General features: G+C 51.5%; 1 protein-coding gene across 4 annotated transcripts in view; it reads right to left on the reverse strand.

Moving 5' to 3' along the window:
* CTNNBIP1 (catenin beta interacting protein 1) overlaps positions 1-25,156 on the reverse strand; it is a 56,626-nt gene extending 31,470 nt beyond the window's left edge. For 3 of the 4 annotated variants that reach the window (XR_002344887.1, XM_021095298.1, XM_021095297.1), the window contains exon 1: positions 24,873-25,156. Coding sequence is in view for 2 of the 4 variants with exons in the window: in XM_021095298.1 (XP_020950957.1) it covers positions 24,873-25,141 (269 nt within the window). In the remaining 2 variants the exon portion in view is untranslated. The remainder of the gene's footprint in view (positions 1-24,872) is intronic. The other variant, XM_021095300.1, reaches the window with a different exon arrangement.

Consider the following 25,748-nt stretch of genomic DNA (forward strand, 5'->3'; position numbering starts at 1 on the left):
GAACCAGCTGACACACGTTCTGGCTTGCTGTTGGTCGGGCACTGTTCGAGTATATGAACCATTCAGTCTTTGCAACAAACACGCCTATAAGATTTTACAAACGGGAATGCAGAGCCCCGGAGCCTGTGCTCATCCAGCTACTCTGTCCTAGTCTTTCTGGGCAGCATGAGAGCCCAGACCATTCGGGCTCTTACTCCTGGGCTGCACTGCTCTCAAGTAAACAAGAAAAGTGGATAGAAAGGCGCTCGGATCCTGGGAGAGGGAGGCAGCCCTGGGCCTGATCTGCAGGCTCGGCTGTAGGTTCCACTCGGGGAGGCACCTCAGGTCCAGCAGCCACACCAAAACTAGGGCACCAGAGAGACTTCCACAAGCTCCGTGCTCAGTAATTAAACTGCAGCCTCCCAGAATCTAGGGCCTCGTGAGCCACCGCCTTAATTAAAAAATTCAGCCTCCTCAGCCCAGAGCCAGGCCCAGCATCCTCGAACCACACTCCATCAGCAGGAGCAAAACAGGTGGGATGGCAGCTCTGCAAGTCAGGGGGTCTGCAGGATGCGGCCCTGAGCTTAAGTGATGAGCCTGGATGAGACATTTGTCTCAGGGTCGCCAACCCAAATTCCACCCTGTGCCAAATCTCCCTTCCTGCTCGGTGAAGCCAGGAGAAGGTGCAGAACAACAGCGATAATTATTGTGGTTGCTGGAGCAGACCTCAGGGCCAGGCCTGATATCAGGCAAGTTGAGCACGCGGACTCCTCAGGACAAGCCTGCAAGGTGGGAATTATTCCCATTTTATAGATGAGATGACCTAAGGCTCGGAGAAGGTAAGTGACCTGCTCAAGGCCACGGAGCTAAGACGCGACAAGCCTGGTTTTGAAAATCCATGCTTTCCCTCCATCCTGTCTGCGTCTTCGAGTTCAGAAGCTGCGGAAAGCATTAGCCATTTGAGCTGAACTTAAAATGAAGAGCCACGTTACAGGGAAAAGGCAAGCCCGGGCCCCAACCTGCTGCCAATCAGAAAATGAAGCAAGGCAGTATGAGAACTAAATACGGTGAATGGCTCCTGCTGGGATTCAGGGAAGAGAGGGGGCAGGGAGTCATAAAGGCAGTTATTGGGCAACGGGAGAAAATTTAATAGGAGTATGTATTAGACATTAGTATTATAGCAAGGTCATATGTGTTGAGTGTGATGAATATATTGTGGTTACATTGGAAAACATCCCGGTTCTTGGGAGTTCCCTTCGTGGCTCAGCAGTTAACAAACTTGACTAGGATCCATGAGGATGCGGGTTTGATCCCTGGCCTTGCTCAGTGGGCTAAGGATCTGGTGTTGCCATGAGCTGTGGTGTAGGTTGCGGACAGCTCAGATCCCGTGCTGCTGCAGCTGAGCTGTAGGCCGGCAGTTGTAGCCCCAATTCGACCCCTAGCCTAGGAACTCCCATATGCCTCGGGTGCAGCCCTAAAAAAAAGAAAAAATATCCTGGTTCTTAAGTGATCCGGGCTGAAGTATATAAAGATGAAATGTCTCAATGCTTGCAACTTACTCTCAAATGGTTCTGTAAAAAAGGTATGTGCAAGTGTGTGAGTGTGTGTCTATGTGTGTGAGAGTGTCTGTGTGTATGTGTCTATATGTGAGTGTATATATGCGTGTGAGTGTGTCTGTGTACGCGTGAGTGTATGTGTATGTTGTGAGTGTGTCTATGTGTGTGAATGTGTATCTGTGTGTGTCTGTGTGAGTGTATCTATGTGTGAGTGTGCCTGTGTGTGTGTCTATGTGAGTGTCTATGTGAGTGTTTCTATGTGAGTGTATGTATATGTGTGAGTGTCTGTGTGCATCTATGTATAAGTGTGTCCGTGTGTGGGAGTGTGTCTATGTGTGTGTTATATGTTGTGTGTCTATGTGTAAGTGTGTGTCTATGTATGTGAGCATGTCTATGTGTGAATGTGTCTAATGTGTGTGTATATGTTGTGTGTCTGTCTGTGAGTGTGTACGTGTGAGTGAATGTGTCTATGTCTGCATGTGTACACATGTGTGTGTTCATGCGTGTTTATATGTGAGCGTGTACATGTTGGTGTACATGTAAGTGTGTGGGTGTGCGTGTGTGAGCGTGTGTCTGAATGCATGCACAGAGACAAAGATGCAGGAGCAAACACGGCGAGTGTCCTGGGTGAATCCAGGGAAAGGGCGTGGAGCTGGTCACTGCACTCCGGTGACTTTTCTGTTGATGTGAGATCAAAATGAAAAGTCAAGAAAACACGGGAGTTCCCGCTGTGGTGCAGTAGGTTAAGAATCCGACTACAGCAGCTCAGGTCACTGGGGAGGCACTGGGTTGACCCTGGCCAGGGAACTTCCATGTGATGTGGGTGTGGATAGAAAAAAAAAAGTCAGCACAACATTAAAAAGCCCAGGGAAGTAGGGGGTGCAGCACAAGAGGCTCCAGTTGTTCTGGAGGCCCCAGGGCAGCCCTCATCTGGAGGGAACAGATGTGAAGCCCAGGCACCAATGGGCCCCCCTCCCTGGCCTCAGGCCTGCCGCACACCAGAGATTCTGGAACTCACCCTCCAAACACTTCCTACCTCAGAGCTGCCCCCTGCCCAGCCAATTTCTCCTGCAGGGGTGAGCTGCTCTGAGGAAGGCCCTTCCGGGACAGGACGCTTCTTGAAAGGTTAAGTCATTCAACACAGCCCAACGGTGTCCCATATCCGGAGCGTGGCCGCCCTGCCCAGTCATCCAGGCGACAGCGGGAAAGGCATCAGAAATCCACAGGGGAAGGGGGCTTCAGGGCCACGCCCCCCCTTTCCTTTCTGTGACCTGACTCCCCCTGACAGAGATGAGCAGCATAGTTACACAGGTGGTTGTAGAAGTCCCAGTCGGGGACCACAGATAGAGAGGGACCCCTAGGGGACTTCGGGAGACCACTGTAAGTTAATGAGCGCTCAACAAAGCCACCCGAACTTCATGGAACGAGTAGGCTTTGCTTAATGATGAAACCACACAAAAAAAGCAGGATACAGGCCTCAGGTCTTTAAGAGAAAGATAAAACGAGGGCTGCATTCAAGTTCAGCCAGACAAGGATCCTTGGGACCCAGGACAGGAATTTAAGGGAAAGAGGACCTTCCACACTGGGGGACCCTGATTAAAGCTGAGATGAGTCAACATATTTAGCAGATGTCACCGCCCTTCTGCTGATTTGAATGAGCACAGGACAGACCTAGTTTGACCTCATAGAGTCAAATACTCTCTTACCCGATACAAAGGGGGAGCTAGTGATGTGAGCGTGACATTGAGTCGAAGAACAAGGAAGAAGGGGGCCTCTCCCCCTCCCCACTTCCTGGCTGATAAAACTGCAGCCCACCTGATCCTGGGGCAGCGCCTCCTCACCCACTCGCCTGCCCGCATGTCTCTCAAGCGTCCTATCCTAATAAATCTATTTATTACCCATCACTTAGTCTTTCGCTGAATTCCTTCTGCGATGAGACACAAAACCTGAGCCTCCGTAAGTCCAGACACCAGGTGCGTGATCTGGGTTTAGGCTCAGTTCCAGTCCCGGTACATGGGTTCAGGTCCCCATCTGGGTTTAGGCTGGGTTCGCATCACACATGTTTCGGTTTTACCTTCACAGACCGGGCAGGCTACTTTTTTTTTTTTTTTTTTTTCTCCTTTTTAGGGCCGCACCTGAGGCCTGTGGCAATTCCCAGGCTAGAGGTCAAATAGGAGCTATAGCCGCTGGCCTACACCACAGCCACAACCACGCCAGATCTGCGACCTACGCCACAGCTCATGGCAATGCCAGATCCTTAACCCACTGAGTGAGGCCAGGGAATCGAACTGGCATCCTTATGGATGCGAGTTGGGTTTGTTACTGCTGAGCCACGGCGGGAACTCTCCCTGCAGGCCACTCTTGAAGAGGGCTCCCCGACAGGCACAAACCAGCCAGGAGCCTGGACGTGCACGCTGGGCTGGCAGACCCCGGTCATCCACTACACTCCCTGCTTTGGCGCTGGTTCTCCGTGGGGGGCCTTCAGCAAATGTCTAGAAAAAGGAGGATTTCCAATGGTCTACGGATGGACAGATGCTGGGCAGGGGCCACGGATGCTGCTAAACAACCTACGAAGCACAGAATGGGCACCCCAGCAGTGACAATGCCGGACCCTAACCTGCTGAGCCACCAGGGAACTCTAATCGTTAGCTGTCTGAAGCCTGTTTTTGCACACGCACCCACATCTCCAGCACTCCCAGCACTGCCCTGACACCTGGTGTCTGCGTCTCTGTTCCCACCTCCAAACTGGAAACTCTCTGAAGGCAGGCTGCACGGGGATTTTCCAGCCTTCATAGGCCCCAGGCAGCCTTACTCTCAGAGACATGTTAAAATGGACCCACTCTTTTTTTTTTTTTTTTTTTTGTCTTTTTGCCATTTCTTGGGCCGCTGCCGCGGCATATGGAGGTTCCCAGGCTAGGGGTCGAATTGGAGCTGTAGCCACCGGCCTACGCCAGAGCCACAGCAACGCGGGATCCGAGCCACGTCTGCAACCTACACCACAGCTCACGGCAACGCTGGATCATTAACCCACTGAGCAAGGGCAGGGACCGAACCCGCAACCTCATGGTTCCTAGTCGGATTCGTTAACCACTGCGCCACGATGGGAACTCCAAAACGGACCCACTCTTCTCATTAAGTAGAATTCTCGGAGTTCCTGTCATGGCTCAGTGGTTAAGAAATCTGACTAGCATCCATGAGGATGTAGGTTCGAGCCCTGGCTTTGCTCCTTGGGTTAAGGATCCAGCATTGCCCTGAGCTGTGGTGTAGGTCACAGACGAGGCTCAGATCTGGCGCTGCTGTGGCTGTGGTGTAGGCTGGCAGCTAGAGCTCTGATTTGACCCCTAGCTTGGGAACCTCCATATACTGCAGGTGTGGCCCTAAAAAGCAAATAAATAAATAAATAGAATTCTTGTAAGACTCTGAAGAGGAGAGGGAGCTGATGCTTTTTTTTTTCAGGTCTCCAATATTTTTGTGGACACTTGAAAAGCCTGGAGACCGCAGGCTCTGTGCTGCGGATCCTGGCTGCTGCCAGTTACGTCTGGGGCTGCACGTGAGGTGCAGCAAATGAACAGATTTCTGACTCACTTGGGAGCCCCAGCCTCAGAACCCCAGAGAATCTATGCCATCTAGGAACAGAAGCTGCCTACATGTACAGTTTATGTAATATTGATGCAACTGGCCTGGTAAAAGGCATCTGTTTAAAACTTCTGGTTTGGGGCGGGGGGGAACTGGTGGTTTCGGATGGAAATATTCTAAAATTAGGTTGTGATGATGGTAGTACAACTATAAGTATGATAAAATTCAGAGTTCCCAATGTGGCTCAGCAGTAAGGAACCTGACTAGCACCCATGAAGACGTGAGTCTCGCTTAGGGGGTTAAGGACCCGCAGTTGCTGTGGCTGTGGTGGAGGCCAGCAGCTGTGGCTCAGATTCGACCCCTAGCCTGGGAACTTCCATATGCCATGGGTGGGGCCCTAAAAAGACAAAAAATAAAAAAAATAAAATAAAATTCATTGAAAGGGGGAAAAAAAATTTCCTGTTAAAAAAATAACAAAAGCTTGTCTGGTGATTTGGGCCTGAATGGTAGAAAAAGTTACCCAGATCTCACTGTCTCTCTTCAAGTCCTGAATCAGGTAAACCACCTTTCGCAGCTAAGCAGCAGTACCTGGCAGGCCTGCTCAGAGCTGTTGTGTTTCAGCCAGAACAACACAAACAGGAAGGACCGGGAGCTGAGCTGGAGGAAGTTTCCCGGCTGCACCAGGACACTTGGCGTCCCCGCCAAGTCGTCAGACTCTGCCGTTCTGACCCAGGGACACGCAGGTGGGGGTTTTATTCCTGCACAGCAGCGGGACAAGGACAGAAGGAAAGAGGGACATCTTCTGACCTAATTTCAAGAGGCTCTTTCTTCCTTCTCAGAGAACAGCTGGAGCCCTGGGACCCGGCCAGGCCAGAGCCTGAGACCTCAAGTCAGGAACCAGCTCGCCTACAAAATCCGGCTCCGGATCTTCCTCTGATTCAGTCTGACCTTCGGCCTCCGGCAGGTTCCCAGCGGGCGGGGAATGTGGACTGCGAGTCCTGGCCTCTGAGTAGAAGTCAGGGCTTGAACCCTCAGCTCTCAGCCCTCTGCCACTCCTGGCCAGGAGCTCTCAGGCCTGACCCCCTTCACCTTGGCCTGAGCACCTGGCAGAGTTGAAAGCCCACCTGCACAAGCTGGTGGCAGAAGGACCTTCTCTCCTGTGACCCAGACCAACATCTGAGATGCCCCCAGGGGGCTGATAGCCCCCACCCCACCCCCACGCCCATAGGGAACATTAAATTTGTGTTGCTGGTCAGTCTTCTCAGGGATCCAGCTGAAGTCAGCTTTGGGCTGGAAGGACCACTTCCAAGCCTGACAATCCCCGGGAAGGAAGGAGCCTGGCCAGGTTTCACAGACCTTGGGTCACCTCCAGAGAAAGACGCCAGAATGGACATTTTAATCCACAGACACTCCATCAACCCCACTGCCCATAGCTATGTCCCCATTTAATTTTTTTTTTTTGGCCACACCCTCGGCATGTGGAAATTCGCAGGCCAGGGATCGAACCCGACCCACAGCAGTGACAATGACAGACCCTTAACCCACTGAGCCACCAGGGAACTCTATGATTTAAAAAAAATTTTTTTAAAGGGTCACCATTTAAAATGTTAATTACAGGAGTTCCCATCGTGGCGCAGTGGTTAATGAATCCGACTAGGAACCATGAGGTTGCGGGTTCGATCCCTGGACTTGCTCAGTGGGTTAAGGATCTGGCGTTGCCGTGAGCTGTGGTGTAGGTTGCAGACGCAGCTCGGATCCAGCGTTACTGTGGCTCTGGCATAGGCTGGTGTCTACAGCTCCGATTCAACCCCTAGCCTGGGAACCTCCATATGCCGCGAGAGCAGCCCAAGATAATGGCAAAAAAAAAGACAAAAAAAAAAAAGTTAATTAATTACATTGGGAAATTTTTTAAAAAATTTAAGAGGGGAAACACTGACACAGCGCTATTTATTTATCAGGAGCTGCATAAGACTCCTTCACTCGGGGCCACATGGGCTTGTTCACACCACCCTCCTGCGGGAGGGGACCAGCCTTGCTCTCAGCGGCAGGCCCATGCCAGCCCAGCCTTCCCAGTGCCTGACTTGCTCAAGGACCTCCGCCCTCTCCGGCTCTTCTGCCTTTGGCCTCCTCTCCCTCCATCCCTCCCCCCACTGAAGGCTCCTATAATTGGTTCAAATAAGTAAGCTTCCTGGACCAGGTTCACGGCATCCCTTGAGAATGCGGCCAGGAAGGCCTCCAGCTTCCTGTTGTGAGAATTAGGTCATTAAACGAATTGGGTTGCTTGGAGGGTGAGGGCTCAGTCCCCGAATCGTGCCTCCGGAGCCAGCTTCCTCCGAGCTGCCCGGTTCTGGGGATGGCTGTCCTGGGGACCCAGCTGAGAGGCTCCAGGCCTGACCTTCTGGGTGCAACTTCTTCCCATAAACTCTTTTTTTTTTTTCCTTTTCTTTTTAGGGTCATACCTGCAGCATATGGAAGTTCCCAGGCTAGGGGCCAAATCGGAGCTACAGCTGCCAACCTACACCACAGCCACAGCAAAGCAGGATCTGAGCCGCATCTTCGACCTACACCACAGCTCATGGCAACACCAGATCCTTAACCCACTGAGCAAGGTCAGGGACTGAATCCACATCCTCATGGATGCTAGTCGGGTTCTTAACTCCCTGAGCCACAACAGGAACTCTCCTATAAACTCTTAAGAGGATGTGTTTTAGGGTTCCTCTTTTTCATAGGCTTTCAGCATACAGGTATGTGCTAATTTACATAAAAAATCTAGCTATGTTTGTTTACCCTGAAAACACAGCCAAAGTACTGCAATAAGTTGCAGGCATTCATTACACGGGCCCATCACATAGGCCACACTGTCTGTGTTTGGAGAGCTGCCTCTGCTCTATTACACAGGCTGTGACCCCCTCTCCTTTCCCTCCAGCTACCTTAGAAGAAAAAATAACCCGAGGAGGAGGAAACCTCCCGAGAGGCCGCTGAAGCCTCAGTGGCCTTCCTCCCTAAATGTTTAACAAGCTGATAATCAAAATAAAAAACATTTTAAACAAAGGCTAGTCCTGGAGCTCCCTGGTGGCCTAGGGGTTAAGGACACGGTGTTATCACTGCTGTGGGTGAAGGTTTGATCCCTGGCCCAGGAACTTCTGTAAGCTGCAGGGGCAGCCAAAAAACATTTTTTTAAACAAAGGGAACTCCAGAACCTATATGCGTTTATTCCATTAACTCCCTGGGGAAGGAGCATGAAGATGAGAATTTCTGATGGGTCACAAGGCTCCAGTCCGGAGGCAAAAGATGCTGGAGGTGGGGCAGGGGGGATGATCAGGGGAAACCTGCAGGTTCTGAGGAGGTGGGAAAACTCCACGCCCCACATGGCAGGAAGCCACCCATAGTCACCTGCTCAGGGCCAGGGTCACCTGAGTGGACAGGAGAGTGGACAGAAATGGACTGGAGACCTTTGCGGTCCTTGTGAAGAAAGAAGCTGCCCCCGTTCCCGAGGGGTTATAGGCACAAGCACCCAGACCAGTGTAGGGGAGGAAAACGTCTCCCTTCTTCGCTTCCAGGGTCTTTGGCTGGTCTAATAATTCAACTGACATAAGACACTAACAGGAGAAAAACCAACTTCATACGGTCAGGAGTTCCGAAGATAGGAGGCTGGAAGACGTGACCAAAGCAGGCAGCTTTTGTACGTTTTAGACAAAGGAACAATACATTTGTGAAGAACTGACAAGACAAAGGATTTGGGGCTCAGGGCCGTAAAGCAGCGAGGCAGTAACAAGGGTTTTTGTTGTGTTTTGTTTTGCTACTTTTTAGGGCTGCACCCGTGGCATATGGAAGTTTCCAGGCTAGGGGTTGAATCGCAGCTACAGTTACCAGCCACAGCCACAGCCACAGCCACAGCAACAGAGGATCTGAGCCGCATCTGCAGCCTACACCACAGCTCATGGCAATGGTGGATCCATAACCTACTGAGGAAGGCTAGAGATTGAACCCACATCCTCATGGATACTAACTGTATTCGTTTCTATGATGGGAATGCCAAGGTTAGATTATACAGCCTTTCCAGCCTTGGGTGCCCTGTCTCTGATGACAAGGATGCTTTCTAACCTGCTGGTACAGGGAAGGTACCTTTCCCAAGGGAGATTTCTTTCTTGCTTTCAGGGGACAGAGGAGGATCAGAGTGTCCCTCTCACACTGGCTATTTCTCAAGTCACTTTAATTCAACATAATCAATATGCCAAAGTCGTAGATTTGGGGACAGCATACTCTGCTCCCCCTCACGAGGCACGCCCAGATAAACCCGTTCAGAAGCCAGAGCCCCATCATCCACATGTAATCACATCCTCCCTTCCCAGAGCCACGAAACCATTAGTCACCAAGTCACAGAGAGGGAACAGGAGCTCCCAGCAAAGCTGGCCTGGAGCACTCCCCTGGCAAAGGGACTCATGGTTTCCCAGGCCAGCTACTCACCCAGGACTGTCACAGTTCATCCAGTGAAACCCAGCCGTCTTTTACAAGCCCATATCCACAGGCTGCACGCAGAACCCGACCTCTTGCAAAAACTCTCAGCCGAGAGGAAAAAGTTTCAATCGAGATTCCCTGAGAAAGTACTTAAACCACACACTAGTTTGGGAGTGTTCCTGAGGATTAAGACTTTACATCTCAGAGCGTTAAACTGCCTTGAAAATGTACCTGGAGCACACAGCACCATGTTAAAACAAAAAGCAACAAAAAATACAGGCACCGATGCACACCAGTTCTTACCTGCTTCTAGAAAAGTCATGCACGTCTGTCCTGGAAGTCATAAAACTTCCAAGTCCAAAAAAGGATAACTCAGAATAATGCCACATGGATGGACCTAGAAATGATCATGCTAAGTGAGGTCAGACAAGTATCGCATGACGTCACCAACATGTGGAATCTAATAACAGAGGATCCCAAAAAACTTACTCGCAAAATGGAAACAGACTCAAATTTCGAAACCAAGCTTGGTTACCAAAGGGGAAATGTCGGGGGGAGGAATAAATAGGGGGTCGGGATGAACACATACACACGACTATACATAAAACAGACAAGGAAGAGAGTTCCCGTCATGGCGCAGTGGTTAATGAATCCGACTAGGAACCATGAGGTTGTGGGTTCGATCCCTGGCCTTGCTCAGTGGGTTGAGGATCCGGCGTTGCCGTAAGCTGTGGGGTAGGTTGCAGACGAGGCTCAGATCCCATGTTGCTGTGGCTCTGGCATAGGCCGGTGGCTACAGCTCCGATTTGACCCTTAGCCTGGGAACCTCCATATGCTGCGGTTATAGCCCTAAAAAGACAAAAAGAAAAGAAAAAGAAAGAAAAGGAATAGATATACGTATACGCAGAACTGATTCACTTCGCTGTACACCTGGAACCAACCCAGCCTTGTCAGTCAACTATACGCCAATAAAGTTTAAAAAATAAAGTTGTTGTATACACATTCTTAAGGAAAAAAAAAAAAAAAAAAAAAGAAAACTCACCCAAAACAGAAGTTCCTACGAGAAAGGGAAACGCAGGACTCTGCATATGCTGTCAGAGAAGGGGAAGGAAAGCAGAAATTCAAGACAATAACCCATAAGTAGGCAAAGCCAAGGGGACGGCAATGCAAATAAATTCCAGATGGAACAAAGTTATTGCTGCTTTTTTTCTCCTTACCTTTTTATTCTGAAAAATTTCAAAGCCACAGAAAAACTGAACGAATAGTGCAAGGAACATTCCTGTACCCTGGCCCTTGTGTTCCAACTGTCTCCATTTTGCCACATTTGTCTCATGCTTCCCCGCACTGTGAGCAGAGGGAGGTATGTGTGCTTCTCGCCCTGAGCTGTTTGGAAGCAGAGCTGCAGATATCGGATGCTTCGCTCTCATCATGGATCTCCTAAGGTCACGCTCCTGTGTTATCACAGTACTACCTTCACCCCCAAAGAATTTTCTACTGGCCTAGCAGCGCTCTCTCATGTAAGGCCCATCTCCAACTTTCCCCACCCATGCCCCTCACTTTGCCCTGTACCAGTGTTTTATCGCAAGCGCCCAGGGCCTGCAGAAATTCCCAGGCCCCAGCAGTGACAATGCAGGATCCTTAACCCACTAGGCCACCAGGGAACTCCATAGCCTGTACCAGTTTTAATCCAAGATCCAACGAAGGGTCTAACTTCATTTGGTTCCCACACTCTTTCCTCCCCTTTAGCCTGGAACGTTCACCAGCATTTCTTTGTCTCTCGCTACATTAGCATTGTTTTTAGAGTCTAGGACTATTGCCTATGTGTCCTGTTTTCCTTAGAACTGCAGAAAGGGCAGGAAGTTCCTGCTGTGGCTCGGCAGTAATGAGCCCAACTAGTATCTATGAGGAGACATGGGCTCAAACCCTGGTCTCGCTCATTGGGTTAAGGATCAGGCATTGTGGCTGTGGTGTATAGACTGGCAGCTGGAGCTCTGATTCAACTCCTAGCCTGGGAACTTCCATATGCCACAGGTGCAGCCCTAAAAAAAAACAAAACAAACAAAAACAAACAAAAAAAAGAGAACTGGAGTAAGGGTAAACATTTGGGCAAGAAACTACCACAGGTGACACTGTCCACATCCCACTGGAGGCGCCCAATGCCAGCCTTCCCTGCTTCTGGTAATGCTGGACTTTGGAACCACTCGGTTATGTATGGAGCCAAGTTTCAAATGAACAAAATAGAGAGTAAGTTTATTAAACGAAAATGGGGGGAGTGGATAATAATACAAAACAAAACCTGGAAATTAGAAATCAAAAGATTTAAAAATCTGATTACATAAAAATCAAAATCCTCAGGGAGTTCCCATTGTGGTACAGTGGGTTAAGGCCCTGACTGTAGAGGCTCAGGTGGCCACAGAGGCACAGGTTTGATCCCCGGCAGTGGCTTAAAGGGTCCAGCATTGCCGCTGTTGCAGTGTAGTTTGCACTGCTGCTTTGCACTGGAAAAATAATACAATCAAAAGAACAATTACAAATTGTGGAAATAGTCATAGGTCATAGTCATGGTCATAAGACAAGCTTCCTTAATATATAAAGAACACCTTATAGATCAATAAAAGACTGCCAACCCAAGAAAGAAATGGGCAAACACCTAACAGATTGCCCTTAAAGATATGAGATGATGCTGTATTTCCTCATAAGGAAATGCAAATTAAAATTATAATGATATACCACTTCTCACCTATCAGATTAGCAACAAATCAAAAAGTTGGACAACCCCTGCCATGATAAGGAGGAAACAGGCATTCTTGTACAATTTTTTTTTTTTTGGTCTCTTTGCCATTTCTTGGGCCAATCCTTCGGCACATGGAGGTTCCCAGGTTGGGGTCGAATCAGAGCTGTAGCCGCTGGCCTACGCCACAGCCACAGTCACGCGGGATCCGAGCTGCATCTGCAACCTACACCACAGCTCACGGCAACACCAGATTCTTAACCCACTGAGCAAGGCCAGGGATTGAACCCAAAACCGCATGGTCCCTAGTCAGATTTGTTAACCACTGAGCCACGACAGGAACTCCTCTTGTACAATTTTTAATGGGCATATAAAAAGTTACTGTCTCGAATGGATTAAGAAGATGTGGTGCATATACACAATGGAATACTACGCAGCCATAAAAAGAACAAAATAATGCCATTTGCAGCAGCACAGATGAAACTAGAGATTCTTATACTAAGTGAAGTCAAAAAGAGAAAGACAAATACCATATGATATCACGTAAATGTGGAATCTAATATATGGCACAAATGAACCTATCTACAGAAAAGAAACAAACTCGTGGACTTGGAGAACAGACGTGTGGTTGCCAAGGGGGATGGGGAGGGGAGTGGGATGGCCAGGGAGTTTGGGGTCAATAGATGCAAACTATTGCATTTGGGGTGGATAAACAATGAGGTCCTGCTGTACAGAACAGGGAACTATATCTAATCACTTGTGATGGAACATGGTGGAAGATAATGAGAAAAAGAATATATATATGTATGTATATATGTGTGAATATATTTTATATATATTTATATATATATATATATATATAAACTGAGTCACTTTTCCGTAGAGCAGAAATTGACAGAATATTGTAAATCAACTATAATTTAAAAAAAATTTTTTAAATAAAAATAAAAATGATTTACTAAAAAAAAGTTACCATCTCCATGGAAGGCAATTTGGTACAACTAAAAATTTAAAGAGATGTCCCCTTTGCTCTAGCAATTTATTTATTTATTTATTTATTTTGTCTTTTTTTTTTTTTTTTTTTTTTTTTTTTGCTATTTCTTGGGCCGCTCCCGCGGCATATGGAGGTTCCCAGGCTAGGGGTCCAATCGGAGCTGTAGCCACCAGCCTACACCAGAGCCACAGCAATGCGGGATCCGAGCCACGTCTGCAACCTACACCGCAGCTCACGGCAATGCCGGATCGTTAACCCACTGAGCAAGGCCAGGGACCGAACCCGCAACCTCATGGTTCCTAGTCGGATTCGTTAAACACTGCGCCATGACGGGAACTCCTGCTCTAGCAATTTAAACTGTAGGAATTTATCCTATAGATATACTTACACAAATGCCCAAAGATATATGTAGAATATTTCTCGTTAATAGTAATAAAAGACAGAAAATTTAAATGCTCAGCAACAGGGGACTGGTTTAAAAAAAAATTAAATATAACCAATCAAAAGCATGCTGCGGAGGAGCTCCTGTCATGGTGCAGCAGGAACGAATCTGACGAGGAACCATGAGGTTGTGGGTTTGATCCCTGGCCTCGCTCAGGGGGTTAAGGATCTAGCATTGCCTTGAGCTGTGGGGTAGGTCGCAGACGTGGCTCAGATCCCACGTTGCTGTGGCTGTGGCGTTGGCCAGTGGCTACAGCTCCGTTTGGACCCCCAGCCTGGGAACCTCCATATGCCTCGAGTGCAGCCCTAAAAAGAGAAAAGGTGCGCGCGCACACACACACACACACACAGCATGCCACAGAACCATTAAATGAACGATGTAGTTCTAAACGACCTTAGACAGTAACTTGACCTCTCCGCGCCTCGGTTTACTCATCTGCAACCTGTGGACAAAACCAATACTTAGTTCGTGGGTCGGGGTGAGGGGTAACTGCGTTAACAGAAGCAAAGCACTTTTAACGATACCCAGCACACAGGAAGTGCTCAAGAAGATGATGGTGGTGGTGGAATGGAATGAAGTTCCCAGGCCAGAAATGAAACCCACGCTTTGGCAGCGACCTGAGCCACAGCAGTGACAATACCAGATCCTTCACCCCCTGAGCCAGTAGGGAACTCACAAACGGAATTTTTTTTTTTTAAGGAAGTGAAATGGGGCCAGAGGAAGAGAATGAAAGGAAGACTTTCCTCTGGGTGGTCCAGCCAGTCCAGTGCCACGCCAAGCTCTGCCACCATTGCTCACAGGCCTACGAGAGCTCTTCTCTTCCTGGGAGACAGGAGGTGAGGGTGGACAGACAGCACCTTGAGCAGATGTGAACTGATGGGCACAGGCCACCTCACAGGTGGTGGCAGCAGCAGCGTCCCCCAGAGGAGGGAAGACTCTGCACTGTGCTGGCCATCTCTGTTCCACTATGACCCATAAAATAAGCTCCACAGGCTGTCGGTCAGGAAAGCAGAGCCAGGGCCCTGGAGGGATATCCCCAGACCAGCTCACCAGCCTGTAAGTCCCACCATGTTCTAAAAATCACCAGCACCCCGTCTTCCTGTAATGCCAGAGATGGGCCGTGGAGCAGGTGGTCAGGAATGGCCCTCACCCAGGACTGCGATCACAGCCCAGGGGACCTGACCATGGCGGTTTCTCTACCACCCCTTCTGCTCTGTCCTTCACCCCCCAAGCCCCCGTAGGTGCCAGAGACAGAGCCTGCACCACAGCAGCAACCAGGGCCACGGCAGTGACAATGTCAGATTCTTAACCCACTGAGCCACCAGGGAACTCCAAATGCTTCATCCTTTGTTAGTAAAACGGGATCATCCAGGGGCTCAGAGGATCACCTCACCATTTGAAATCTCCAAATCATCTTTTATTTTAATTGATTAATTAATTTATTTATTTTGCTTTTTGCTTTAAAGGGCTACACCTGCGGCACATGGAAGTTCCCAGGCTAGGGCTCGAATTGGAGCTACAGCTGCCAGCCTACACCACAGCCACCAATTAGGGATCTGAGCCTCGACTGTGACCGACACCACAGCTTACGGCAATGCCAGATCCTTGACCCACTGAGGGAGGCCAGGGATTGAACCCGTCTCCTCATGGATACTAGTCGGATTCATTTCTGCTGTGCTGTGCCACAACGGGAACGCCTCCGAATCATCTTTGCAGCACTCACAGCGTCATGTATTTAAAACACTGTCTATGGAGTTCCCGTCGTGGCGCAGTGGTTAACGAATCCGACTGGGAACCATGAGGTTGCGGGTTCGGTCCCTGCCCTTGCTCAGTGGGTTAAGGATCCGGCGTTGCCGTGAGCTGTGGTGTAGGTTGCAGACGTGGCTCGGATCCCGCGTTGCTGTGGCTCTGGCGTAGGCCGGTGGCTACGGCTCCAATTAGACCCCTAGCCTGGGAACCTCCATATGCCGCGGGAGCGGCCTAAGAAATAGCAAAAAGACAAAAAACAAACAAACAAAAAAAAAAACACCACTGTCTAGGAGATCCCCCGCTGGCTCAGCGGAAATGAATCCGACTTGTACCATGAGGTTGCAGGTTCAATCCCTGGCCTCGCTCAGCAGGTTAAGGATCCAGCGTTGCCGTGAGCTGTGGTGTAGGTCGAAGACGCATCTCAGATCCTGCGTTGCTGTGGCTCTGGTGTAGGCTGGCAGCTGCAGCTCCGATTCGACCTCCAGCCTGAGAACCTCCATATGCTGCGAGTGCGACCCTAAATGAAAGTCATTCAAAGGCCCTCTACCTGGAGAGAATGGAAGAAACTTAGAGGGTTCAGAGCACACCTTAGATCCCATCCCTGCGGCGGCAGAACATCCTGTGAGAAGGAGGGTCAGGAAGGACCTCTTGGAAGCCAGGGCTGCCTGGGGCAGAAGGCTCTGAGGCCTCTGGGCAGGGAGGTCCAAGCTAACCCCTGTCCTTAGAAAATGGGCCTCTGCTTTGCAGGTGATTCAGCAGGAAGAACAAGGGCGGGGCCCACGCTGCGAAAGGTGTCCGACCCTGAAGGCAGCCCCGCCTGCGGAAGCCGGGAAGCAGAGGGCAAGGCGCTAACTTCATCTGTGGGGAGGCCTGATCCTCAGTTCAGGGACACGGCCCTGCAGGATTCCAGCAGCAGGAAGCGTGTGGGCTGGATGCTCAGGAGATACTCAGGCCTGAAAAAACCTTCGTCGGAATTGGTCTCCAAAAGCCTCCCACCCGCAACCCACGTGGGAGCCAGCTGGAAGTGGGTCACGTTCTCCCAGCGGAACCGGCGTCACCCTGGGCCCCCACCGCACTTGAGGAAGGCCAGGGGCACCGAGTGACCTGGTCTCCTCGCCTGGCTGGCCATCTCCTCCTGGTAGAGGCTGGGTGATTCTGAGGCCCTCCAGACCGAAGGGCCAGTGAGGAGCCCCAGGAAGGCAAGGGCTGCTGAAAGTGGCATTGCCGTGGAGCACAGCACCGTCCTGTCACTTGACAAGGGCAGGCGCTGCTGCCAGGCCTGTGCCCATTCCAGCCCAGCCCCGTCTGGAGGGAAAACGGAAGAGGGCTGTGTGCTTTTGCGGGAACTGCTGGGCCTCCCCGATAGTGATTTTTTTTTTTTTCCCCAAATGTTTGGCTGCCCCGCAGCACATGGAGCTCCCAGGCCAGGAATTACATCTGAGGTACAGTCTCGACCCAAGTGCATCTGTGGCAATGCCAGGTCCTTAACCCACTGTGCCTGGCCGGGGATCGAAGCCCCATCCCAGCACTCCCAAGACGCTGCCAATCCAGTTGTGCCACAGCGGGAGCTCCCTGGCGGTATTCTTTGAAGGGATCTGGAGGCCTGGAGCTCGCAGATCTGGGAAAGAAAGAACATCCCTCCTCTCCAGGCTGCATATACTGACCCCAAATGGGGCTTAGAGTCACAGGTGTCCCTGGCATCATGCCAGAAAGCATGGACACAGCACAGCCCTCCTGCCACCAGAGGCCTGCTTTCCAAAGCTGGGAGAGGGAACCTGCCAGGCAGGGAGATAATTCTGGAGAGACAAGGTCTGAGGGTCATTTCATATGAAAGGCACCAGACTGATGGCACAGCTTCAAAAAACTTTGGGGGAGTTCCCATCATGGCTCAGAGGAAAAGAATCTGCCTGGTATCCATGAGGACGCAAGTTCGATCCCCAGCCTTGCTCAGTGGGTTAAGGATCTGGTGTTGCCGTGAGCTGTGGTGTAGTTCCCCAACATGGCTTGGATCCCACGTTGCTGTGGCCAGCGGCTAAAGCTCCGATCTGACCCTTAGCCTGGGAACCTCCATATGCTGCAGGTGCAGACCCAAACAAAAAACAACTTTGGAAAGAGCTCGCCGCCATGACCATTCCTCCCAGACTTGAACTCAAGTGACAAAAGAACAAGGCTTTAAGTGGAACTGTAGTTTGGACTAACCACGACTGCCAAGGTGCTAACTGCTTCTGCAGGTGCCCACACCGAGTGCGGCTGCTGTTAAGGGGATACACAAGGGCTCTAGTCTACTAATTCTTGCCTTGCTCTTCTGAGACACCAAACACAGCCGCCACCTTAACGCCCCCCCAGGGCAGGTACCCCAGGGGCCAATGTGTGCATCTGGAAATTATATCCTGACTCTCCCCCAAGAGTTCAAAACACTCTCCAACATGTTCTTTCTGTATTCACACCACTCCAACCGGATGATAAGCCTCTTGGCCCTAGACTGTAAGTTTGGTATGGGGAAGAACTTTTTTTGGCTGTGCCTAAGGCATGCGGACATTCCTGGGCCAGGGATCCAACCTACACCATAGTAGTACCCTGAGCTGCTGCGGTGGCAATGCTGGATCCTTAACCCACGGAGCCACCAGGGAACTCCTGAGGAAGAACTATGTTTACCCTGCTTACCACAGTATTCCCAGTACCTACCATGGGGCCCAGATGGTAATAAACACTCAGTAAATATTTATTAACTGGATCGAGGAACCATTAGAAGGAAGGACGAAGAGAAGAGAGCCATCACTTCTTAGTATCTCTGTTCCTGGTTTATGTTGCAAAGACATCACAGCCAGGATCGGACACCAAGCCCCACGACCCCTCCTCTGCCCTGCTCTCAGTGGTCCTCCAACCTGTTATTTTTTTCCCCTCCAACCTGTTATGATGCCGTTTACATGCCTGCTCACAGAAGCTTCTAGAGCACAACAGCAACATGAAAAATGGAGAAACGTTAATGACCCTCAAGCCTCAAGGATGCTCAGAAGGAGGAAAATGATGTTTGGGGCCAGCTATGCCCCCCACGGAAGGACACCTTTCCCTCTGGGGACTGTGTCTTCCCCTTGAACAAGGCTTTGTAGCGCATCAGGGAATAATAGGTCTGTAATAACTGAGGATAACGGCAGTGGGGGCTTGGTGCCCTTTTATAAACCAAGTTCAAAAGCACTTTGGCTCAAACATCGCAATGCCCCTGGGAGCCACGAAGCCCAAGTATCATTACCCCCATTTCCAATTGGGGAAAGTAAGGCAAAGGGGAGTTGATTCGCTTGCCCAAGGTCAGATGAGACGGGGAAAAGGTACAGAATTCAAAATCTCTGCAGCAGCCAGTGAGCCAGCTCTGGTCAGCCACCATCACAATGTCATGCACGCTGGACTTGAGGGAGATGTTTTTTCCTTTGCTACTGTTTCTCCTAAAAAAGCAGCATCTACTAAGGTGCCCAGAGCTGGCACACAGGAGCCACACTGCCTGGGTTTGAATCTTATCTCTGTTCCCAACCAGCCTGACCTCAAACAAGTTCCTGAACCATCCCAGGCCTCTGCTTCTGAATATGGAAAACAGTAAGAATGCTACTTATCTCAGAAACTACCAGGACGATTAAGTGAGAAAATGTACATGAAATGTCATTCTCAGTCATTTTCTCATTTTCCAAATGAGTACATTAGCACTCTCGTAATTAAAAAAAACAAAACAAAACAAAAAAAAACAGCTACACGAAAAAAAGGTTGCACCACTCCGGGTTTAGTTTTTACAAGGCTACAGATGGGAAGTTCCCTAGTGGCCTAGCAATTAAGGATCTGGCCTTGTCACTGCTGTGGCTTGGGTTCCATCCCTGGCCCTGGAAGTGCTGTGTGCCGCAGGTACAGCCAAAAAAAAAAAAAAAAAAAAAAAAAGGCTACAGATGATGTATGACTCACAGGCATTTCAAATTCTGCCACTGACATGCGCCAGGACCCCGAGAGTGACCTGAAAGACAAAAATCCTATTTGATTCACACTGACTGGCCTTGGCCTCTCAAGGTCAGCAGAGCAGGTGGCATCATGGGCACTGACAGACAAGGGAATGCTGAGTGAGAAGCTGAAAGGCTGGCCAACTTTGCCTAGTCTCAAGGGGCTGACTGTGGATTCCTGGTGAGCTGAACTCCTGCGTCTGAAACGCTCCGGGCTCTGCTGAGCTTCCCAACTCTGCTCAGCCCAGACTGAGACAGCCAGCGCTTTCTAGGTACCACTGGGCCTAGATCAAGTGATGTACAGGAGTGCAGATCAAATAATCAGACAGGAGGTGTTCAGAGGTGACCATGTGGCCCAGGTAATACTCAGCAGAGGGCTGGGAGAGAATCGGGGATGGGGGTGGGGGCCAGCTGCCCGGTCAATCTTGATACCCCTCCAACAAAGACCCCGAGACATACACCTGGGGTGGGGGGGTGGGGTGCTGGTCCTTGATGCACATAAGAAGAATAGCAAAATCCCAAGGTTATGCCAGGGTCACTCCCATGATAGGAAGATTTACTTTATGCAGAGAGAAGCAGAGCACACAGGTGACACCACTGTACAGGGCAAGATGCTAAGGGCTGGCAATGCTCCTTTATTCCATTCAAGACACACTGGCCCATGACCTACACACTTGGGGGGGGCGGGGGTGTGGGGGCGGGGGGGGGGGCTTGATGGAACCCGCAGGACACAGACACACACACCTGGACCTCTGTTAACCTAGCCAATTGTTTCCACACCTGCTGGGTACCTAGGCCAGAGATAGGGTAAACGCAACCCTGCTGGCCTCCAAAAGCCTTCCCAGGACACAGGGAGCCCTCTCACTGCTCTTTCTCCTAGGATGGCCCCCTCCCCCAGGAAAAGTTCCCAGGCAGTGACTTCCCACTGTTGAGAATTAAACCCAAACTCCTCACTGTGGCCCCAGATCCAGCTCTTGCCAACGCCTCAACCACCATGCTCCAGCCCTAAAGGGCTTGTTGCCCCCGCTGTCCTCTCTGCCCAGCATCCCAGTCTCCATTCCAACCCCCTTGCTCGGTGCTCGCTAAAGGTCTGCCCCGGACCCTCCTCCCAGGCGCTCTCCATCTCACTGCCCCACTTACTCTCGCCACCTCTTTTCACCATCAGATGTTGTTTCGCTCACTTGCGTATCTGTTCACTGTCTGCCTCTCCCACTAGAATATAAACCTCATTAGATCACGCGTCTGGATGATCTTGTTCTCAGCTATATCCCAGCACCCACGACAGTGCCTGGCACAGAGTAGGTCCTCAATAAGCCATTCAATTTAACAAATATTTATTGAGTGCCTACAAAGGTTAGCTGTAGACCAAAAAGATAAAATTTTTAAAAAGACATCTGTGCTCTAAAAGAGCTTAAATTCTAATGGGAGGGAAGATGCAGATAAATAAATCAGCGTGAAAAAATAGCTACAACTTCAACCAAGCCCGCAGCAAGGGGCTCAGTGCTGTTCCAAGCATCTAATGGCTATTACTTAATTTAATCCTCCCAACAACTCCAATGATGTAAGTATTAATATTTTATAGATGGGGAAACAGGCAGAGAGAGGTTAAGTTACTTGCTGAAGGTCACACAGCTCATGAGGGCAGAACCATCTATGCAAACCCAGACAGTCTTGGTAGGAAGTCCATGCTCTGATTAAGAGCTACAGTTCAAGAGTTCCCTGGTAGCTCAGTGGGTTAGGGATCTGGCACTGTCATTGCTGGAGCTTTCACTACTGCTGTGGCGCAGGTTTGATCCCTGGCCCAGGAACCTCCACATGCCTTGGGCACTGCCAAAAAAAAAAAAAAAAAAAAAAAAAGCTACACTTCATATTTTTTGAGTGCCAAATAACTACTTGGTCAGCACCCGCAGCAGCTATTCCTCGCAGGCAGGGCCAGAGAGAGAACGGGCCAGAGAGAGAACAGATCCATCAAGGAAAGGCTGCCCCATTCTGCGAGCCCAGTGACACGGGACTGCTGGGCTGACCCCTGTGTGGTGTGCTGGATGAGGACGAATCTGATGAAAAGACATGATTGGGCCAGGGTTCCTGGGCCCTAGTTTTAGCTGGGGTGAGACACCCAAGCAGGTCAACTGCTATCTTGATAAATCCGCTTTTTGTGCAGGATGCAAGGGGTGGGAAGCTGCATCTGATAGAGGCCTGGCCTCAGGAAGCTCAGGGTCACGCAGATGCACAAAGCTGAGGGGGAGGTGGAAAGTGACGGACGCCATAAGAAAATGTACAAGCTCCCACGGGATTTCAAAAGAATGACTCAGTCTCTAGCAACCACACGTGCCCAACCGTGAGAGGGGGCTGACGCACCTCACCCCGAGGTCCTCCAGGGCCGACGTGTCCTGACAGCACAGATTTGGAGAGGCACAGGGATGGTTTTATTCTGATTAACGGCTCAAGTCCATGACCACAGAGCTGTTCTCCCACTCACCATGAGAACCGTCCCAATTTCTTTTTTTTTTTTTTTTCTTTTTAGGGCCACACCTGTGGCATACGGACGTTCCCAGGCCAGGGATGGAAGTGGAGCTACAGCTGCGGGCCTGCGCCACAGCCGCAGCCATGTGGGATTCCAGCCACGTCTACAACCTTCACCACAACTTGCAGCAATGCTGGATCCTGAACCCACGGAGGGAGGCCAAGGATGAAACTTGCATCCTCGTGGGTACTAGTCACTTTCTTAACCCGCTGAGCCATAACAGGAACTCCTGTCCCAACATCTCTGGGCAACATATTCACAGCAGAAGCAGGGCAATGATGTTCTCATTTCAGTAATGGGGCCGGAGGTGGGAATGAAGGCCAGTGTGTTCTGCCCTCCTCCACCTCTAACTGGTTTTGAAGCCCACAAACCCTCTTCCCTGGAGGAGGGGATGACTTTTCCAGGAGCACCTTGTGAGAACGTGGCGCCAGCTCCCCATACACCCTGTTCACATCAGTGTCCCCAGGGTCCGGCACAGTACCTAGCTCACAGCAAGTGCTGGGTAGGGTGTGCTCAGCTAAACCCGAGGGTGGTCAGGTCTAGAATTCTCCGCTGGATAGGACATCCAGATGTCAGTTGGTGCTCACTGATGTCTTGCTTTCCAGCTCTCAGACTCCCCCCGGGGGAGCAGACGGGTTCCATGTCTTCACTTCCGCGGCTACAAGCCTGGGCCAAGCCACCACCATGTCTTGCCCGGCAGTTGCAAGAGTCTGCCCTCCAACTAGGAACCCTGGTTCTGCCCCTGCTCCTCATGCGCCCATCTCCACACCGCAGCCAGAGGTGATCTGTGCAAACTGAGAGCTTACCACCTCTCTGCTGGTTTTAACTGCACTCAGAAAACCTGACCTGGCTCTTCCCATCTTCATAGCACTGACTACTATGAGAAGTATTTTGTCTGATTATTTGTTTACTCCCTTCTCTTTATTTTTTGTTTGGTTTGGTTTGGGGGGTTTTGGCCCCACCCAAGGCATGTTCCTGGGCCAGGGATCGAACCTGCGCCACAGCAGTGACCACACTGGATGCCCAACTGCTAGGCCACCAGGGACCTCCCTCCTCTTTAGAATGTCAGCTGCAGGAGGGCTGGGCCTGTGTCTTCACCGGCCCCAGTGCTACGAAGCTGCCTGCCTCGCCTCGGAGTAAGCACTCATTATTGAATGGGTGAGTCTCTGCGACTTGTATTTACAAGGACCACTCACTCCACCAGGAAACCATGAATGACACGTTGGCATTTAACAGCTGGTGCCTTTATTTATAATTCAAAGTCCTGCTTTATTTATTTATTTTTATTTATTTTTGCCGTAGCTACAGCAGCTTGATGTGGCATCTTAGTTCCCAGAGCAGGGATGGAGCCCAGGCCACAGCAGTGAAAGCACCAAGTCCTAACCCCTAGACCACCAGGGAACTCCACAAGGTCCTGCTTTAAATCAGAGGAACCTGATATCTCTAGACACTTTAACAGCTCAAGAGATATCTCTAGACACTTTAACAGCTCAAGAGATCAGTAATCACTTACGAGTCTAAAGCCAGGAGTTCCCGTCGTGGCGCAGTGGTTAACGAATCCGACTAGGAACCAAGAGGTTGTGGGTTCGGTCCCTGCCCTTGCTCAGTGGGTTAATGGTCCGGCATTGCTGTGAGCTGTGGTGTGGGTTGCAGATGCAGCTCGGATCCCGCGTTGCTGTGGCCCTGGCATAGGCCGGTGGCTACAGCTCCGATTGGACTCCTAGCCTGGGAACCTCCATATGTCGTGGCAGTGGCCCAAGAAATAGCAAAAAAGACAAAAAAAAAAAAAAAAAAAAAAAAAAAAAAGAGTCTAAAGCCAGGAACTAGAGCCCAGGAGTCACAGCAGGGAACGAAGAGCCAAGACACTAGGGAGCAAACGCTGACCTGTCTCCAGGTCCTTTACCCATACATCCTGTGCCTCTATTTACCCAGCAGTCGGCCGGGCACACTTCCCTGGGTTTGATGAGTGACAGGAGACAAAACAATTAACAGTGAGAGCACACTTAGACCCTCGGACAGGAGGTGCTGCAAGCCACACACCTCACTGTTCACAAAACTCTTGATTTGCTGCCAACACAGGCCTCCTGGGCCTTCCCAGGGGCTACCCTGAAAGCAGGTACTGCTCAGACAAGTTCAGCACGCAAGGGAGAGGAAGGCATGTGGGGCCCCACAGAGGTGGGGCATCCAGACCTATGTGTCCAGGTTCAAGGAAGAAGAAGGTGGCTGGGGTGGGGGTGATGAAAAGGAGGCTAGAAGTGCAATTTGGGGCTCTGGGTGGGTAGTTTTGCAGGCTCTCATATACACGCCGGCCATACCGGTGAGACATGTGCCGAGATGCGTACCTTCCAGGAACACCCACTAGGAGAGGTGGGATGGAGACGGCAGTTCAATCCCAGACCAGAGAGAGGAAGGGCGGCCCAATGGCCAGACCTTGGCAGCACTTAGTTTGGGGAAATATGGGGGCCTCTATACGGAGGGTCAGGATGCTGCGAGCGGGGCGCAGGTGAGGGAAGAGACAAGAGGGTAGGGGACCCGGAGTGCTGTTAGACATGACAACCGCGCCGATGCAGTGGGGTGAGCAACAGAGTGGATGGCTCGGACACCTGTGGAGGCGACCCCCGAGCGGGGGTGAGGACGGCTGGATGGCGTTCTGCCCCAGGGTCGGGGGTAGGGACGGCGATCTGGAGGAGGAAGCGGCGTCCAGGCAGGGCAGGAGGCCAGGCCCAGACCAGGGCGCAGTACCGGGGGCCCGACCAGTGGGTCAGAGCAGGGTTGGGGGCGCCCTCCGCGGCCCCTCCCCGGGAGACAAAGGGCCGGCAGCTCCCCCCGAGCCCCGGCGCGGCGCGGGCCCGGGTGCTCCGGGTGCGAGCGGGCCTCGGAGCTTACCTGGGCCGCCCGACCCGGCAGGGCCGGCGGGGGCTGCGGGTCCGAGAGCGGCGCGCGGCGGCCTGTTCCTGGGCGCTCACAGCCCGAGCAGCCGCGGCGGCAGCGGCAGAGCAGCAGCAGCACCAGCAGCACAGCAGCAGCAGCAGCAGCAGCAGCAGCAGCAGCGGGAGCGGCCGCCTCAGCCTCCGCCTCCCGCTCCGTGAGTCACCGCGGCGGGGAGGGAGGGAGGCGCCAGGCGGCCGAGGGAGGGACCGGCGGAGGGGCGGCATCTGGCCGCGCGGGCGGCGGAGGCGCGGCCACAGCAACGCCCGGGAGGTGGAGGGCGGCGGGGGGCCGGACCCAGGGGCGTGGCTAGATGTGGGCGTGCCCTGTGCGCTCGTTGGTTAAATCGGCTAGCAGGGCGGAGCTTCCATCTGAGGGGCGGATGCTGCTGGCCGCTTGGGCACCCTCATTGGGCTCCTCGGGAGGGGCGGGCCGGTGCCTCTGGGGTGGAGCCACGAGATGAGAGGGTGGAACCCGGTCGCGGGTAGTGGCCGAGGGGCTCTCAGAGCAAAGGGCCAGAGCAGGTCGAGGGTTGGCGGGGCAGGAGGGGCGGTGGCTCTGAGGAGGAGGCGGCCTGGGGGCGGAGCCCCAGCTAAGGATGGAGCTGGCGCTGCGGTAAAACTCTGCCTGTCCCTAGCTGCTCCAGAAGCACAGTGATCCCGTAAAAATAATGGCCTCTCCCACACACGAGTCTGTGTTTAAAAATGGGAGCGGCTAGACGGGACGAAATCCTTGGGGACACCGGTTTACCCAGGACCGCCGAAAAATCTGAAATGGACGAGGTTGCAAAACATTTAGAAGCGTGGTCTTCCTGCGTCGTGGAGCTGGGAATAT

The sequence above is a fragment of the Sus scrofa genome, chromosome 6 (genome assembly GCF_000003025.6).
Source record: "Sus scrofa isolate TJ Tabasco breed Duroc chromosome 6, Sscrofa11.1, whole genome shotgun sequence".
Lineage (NCBI taxonomy): Eukaryota > Metazoa > Chordata > Mammalia > Artiodactyla > Suidae > Sus > Sus scrofa.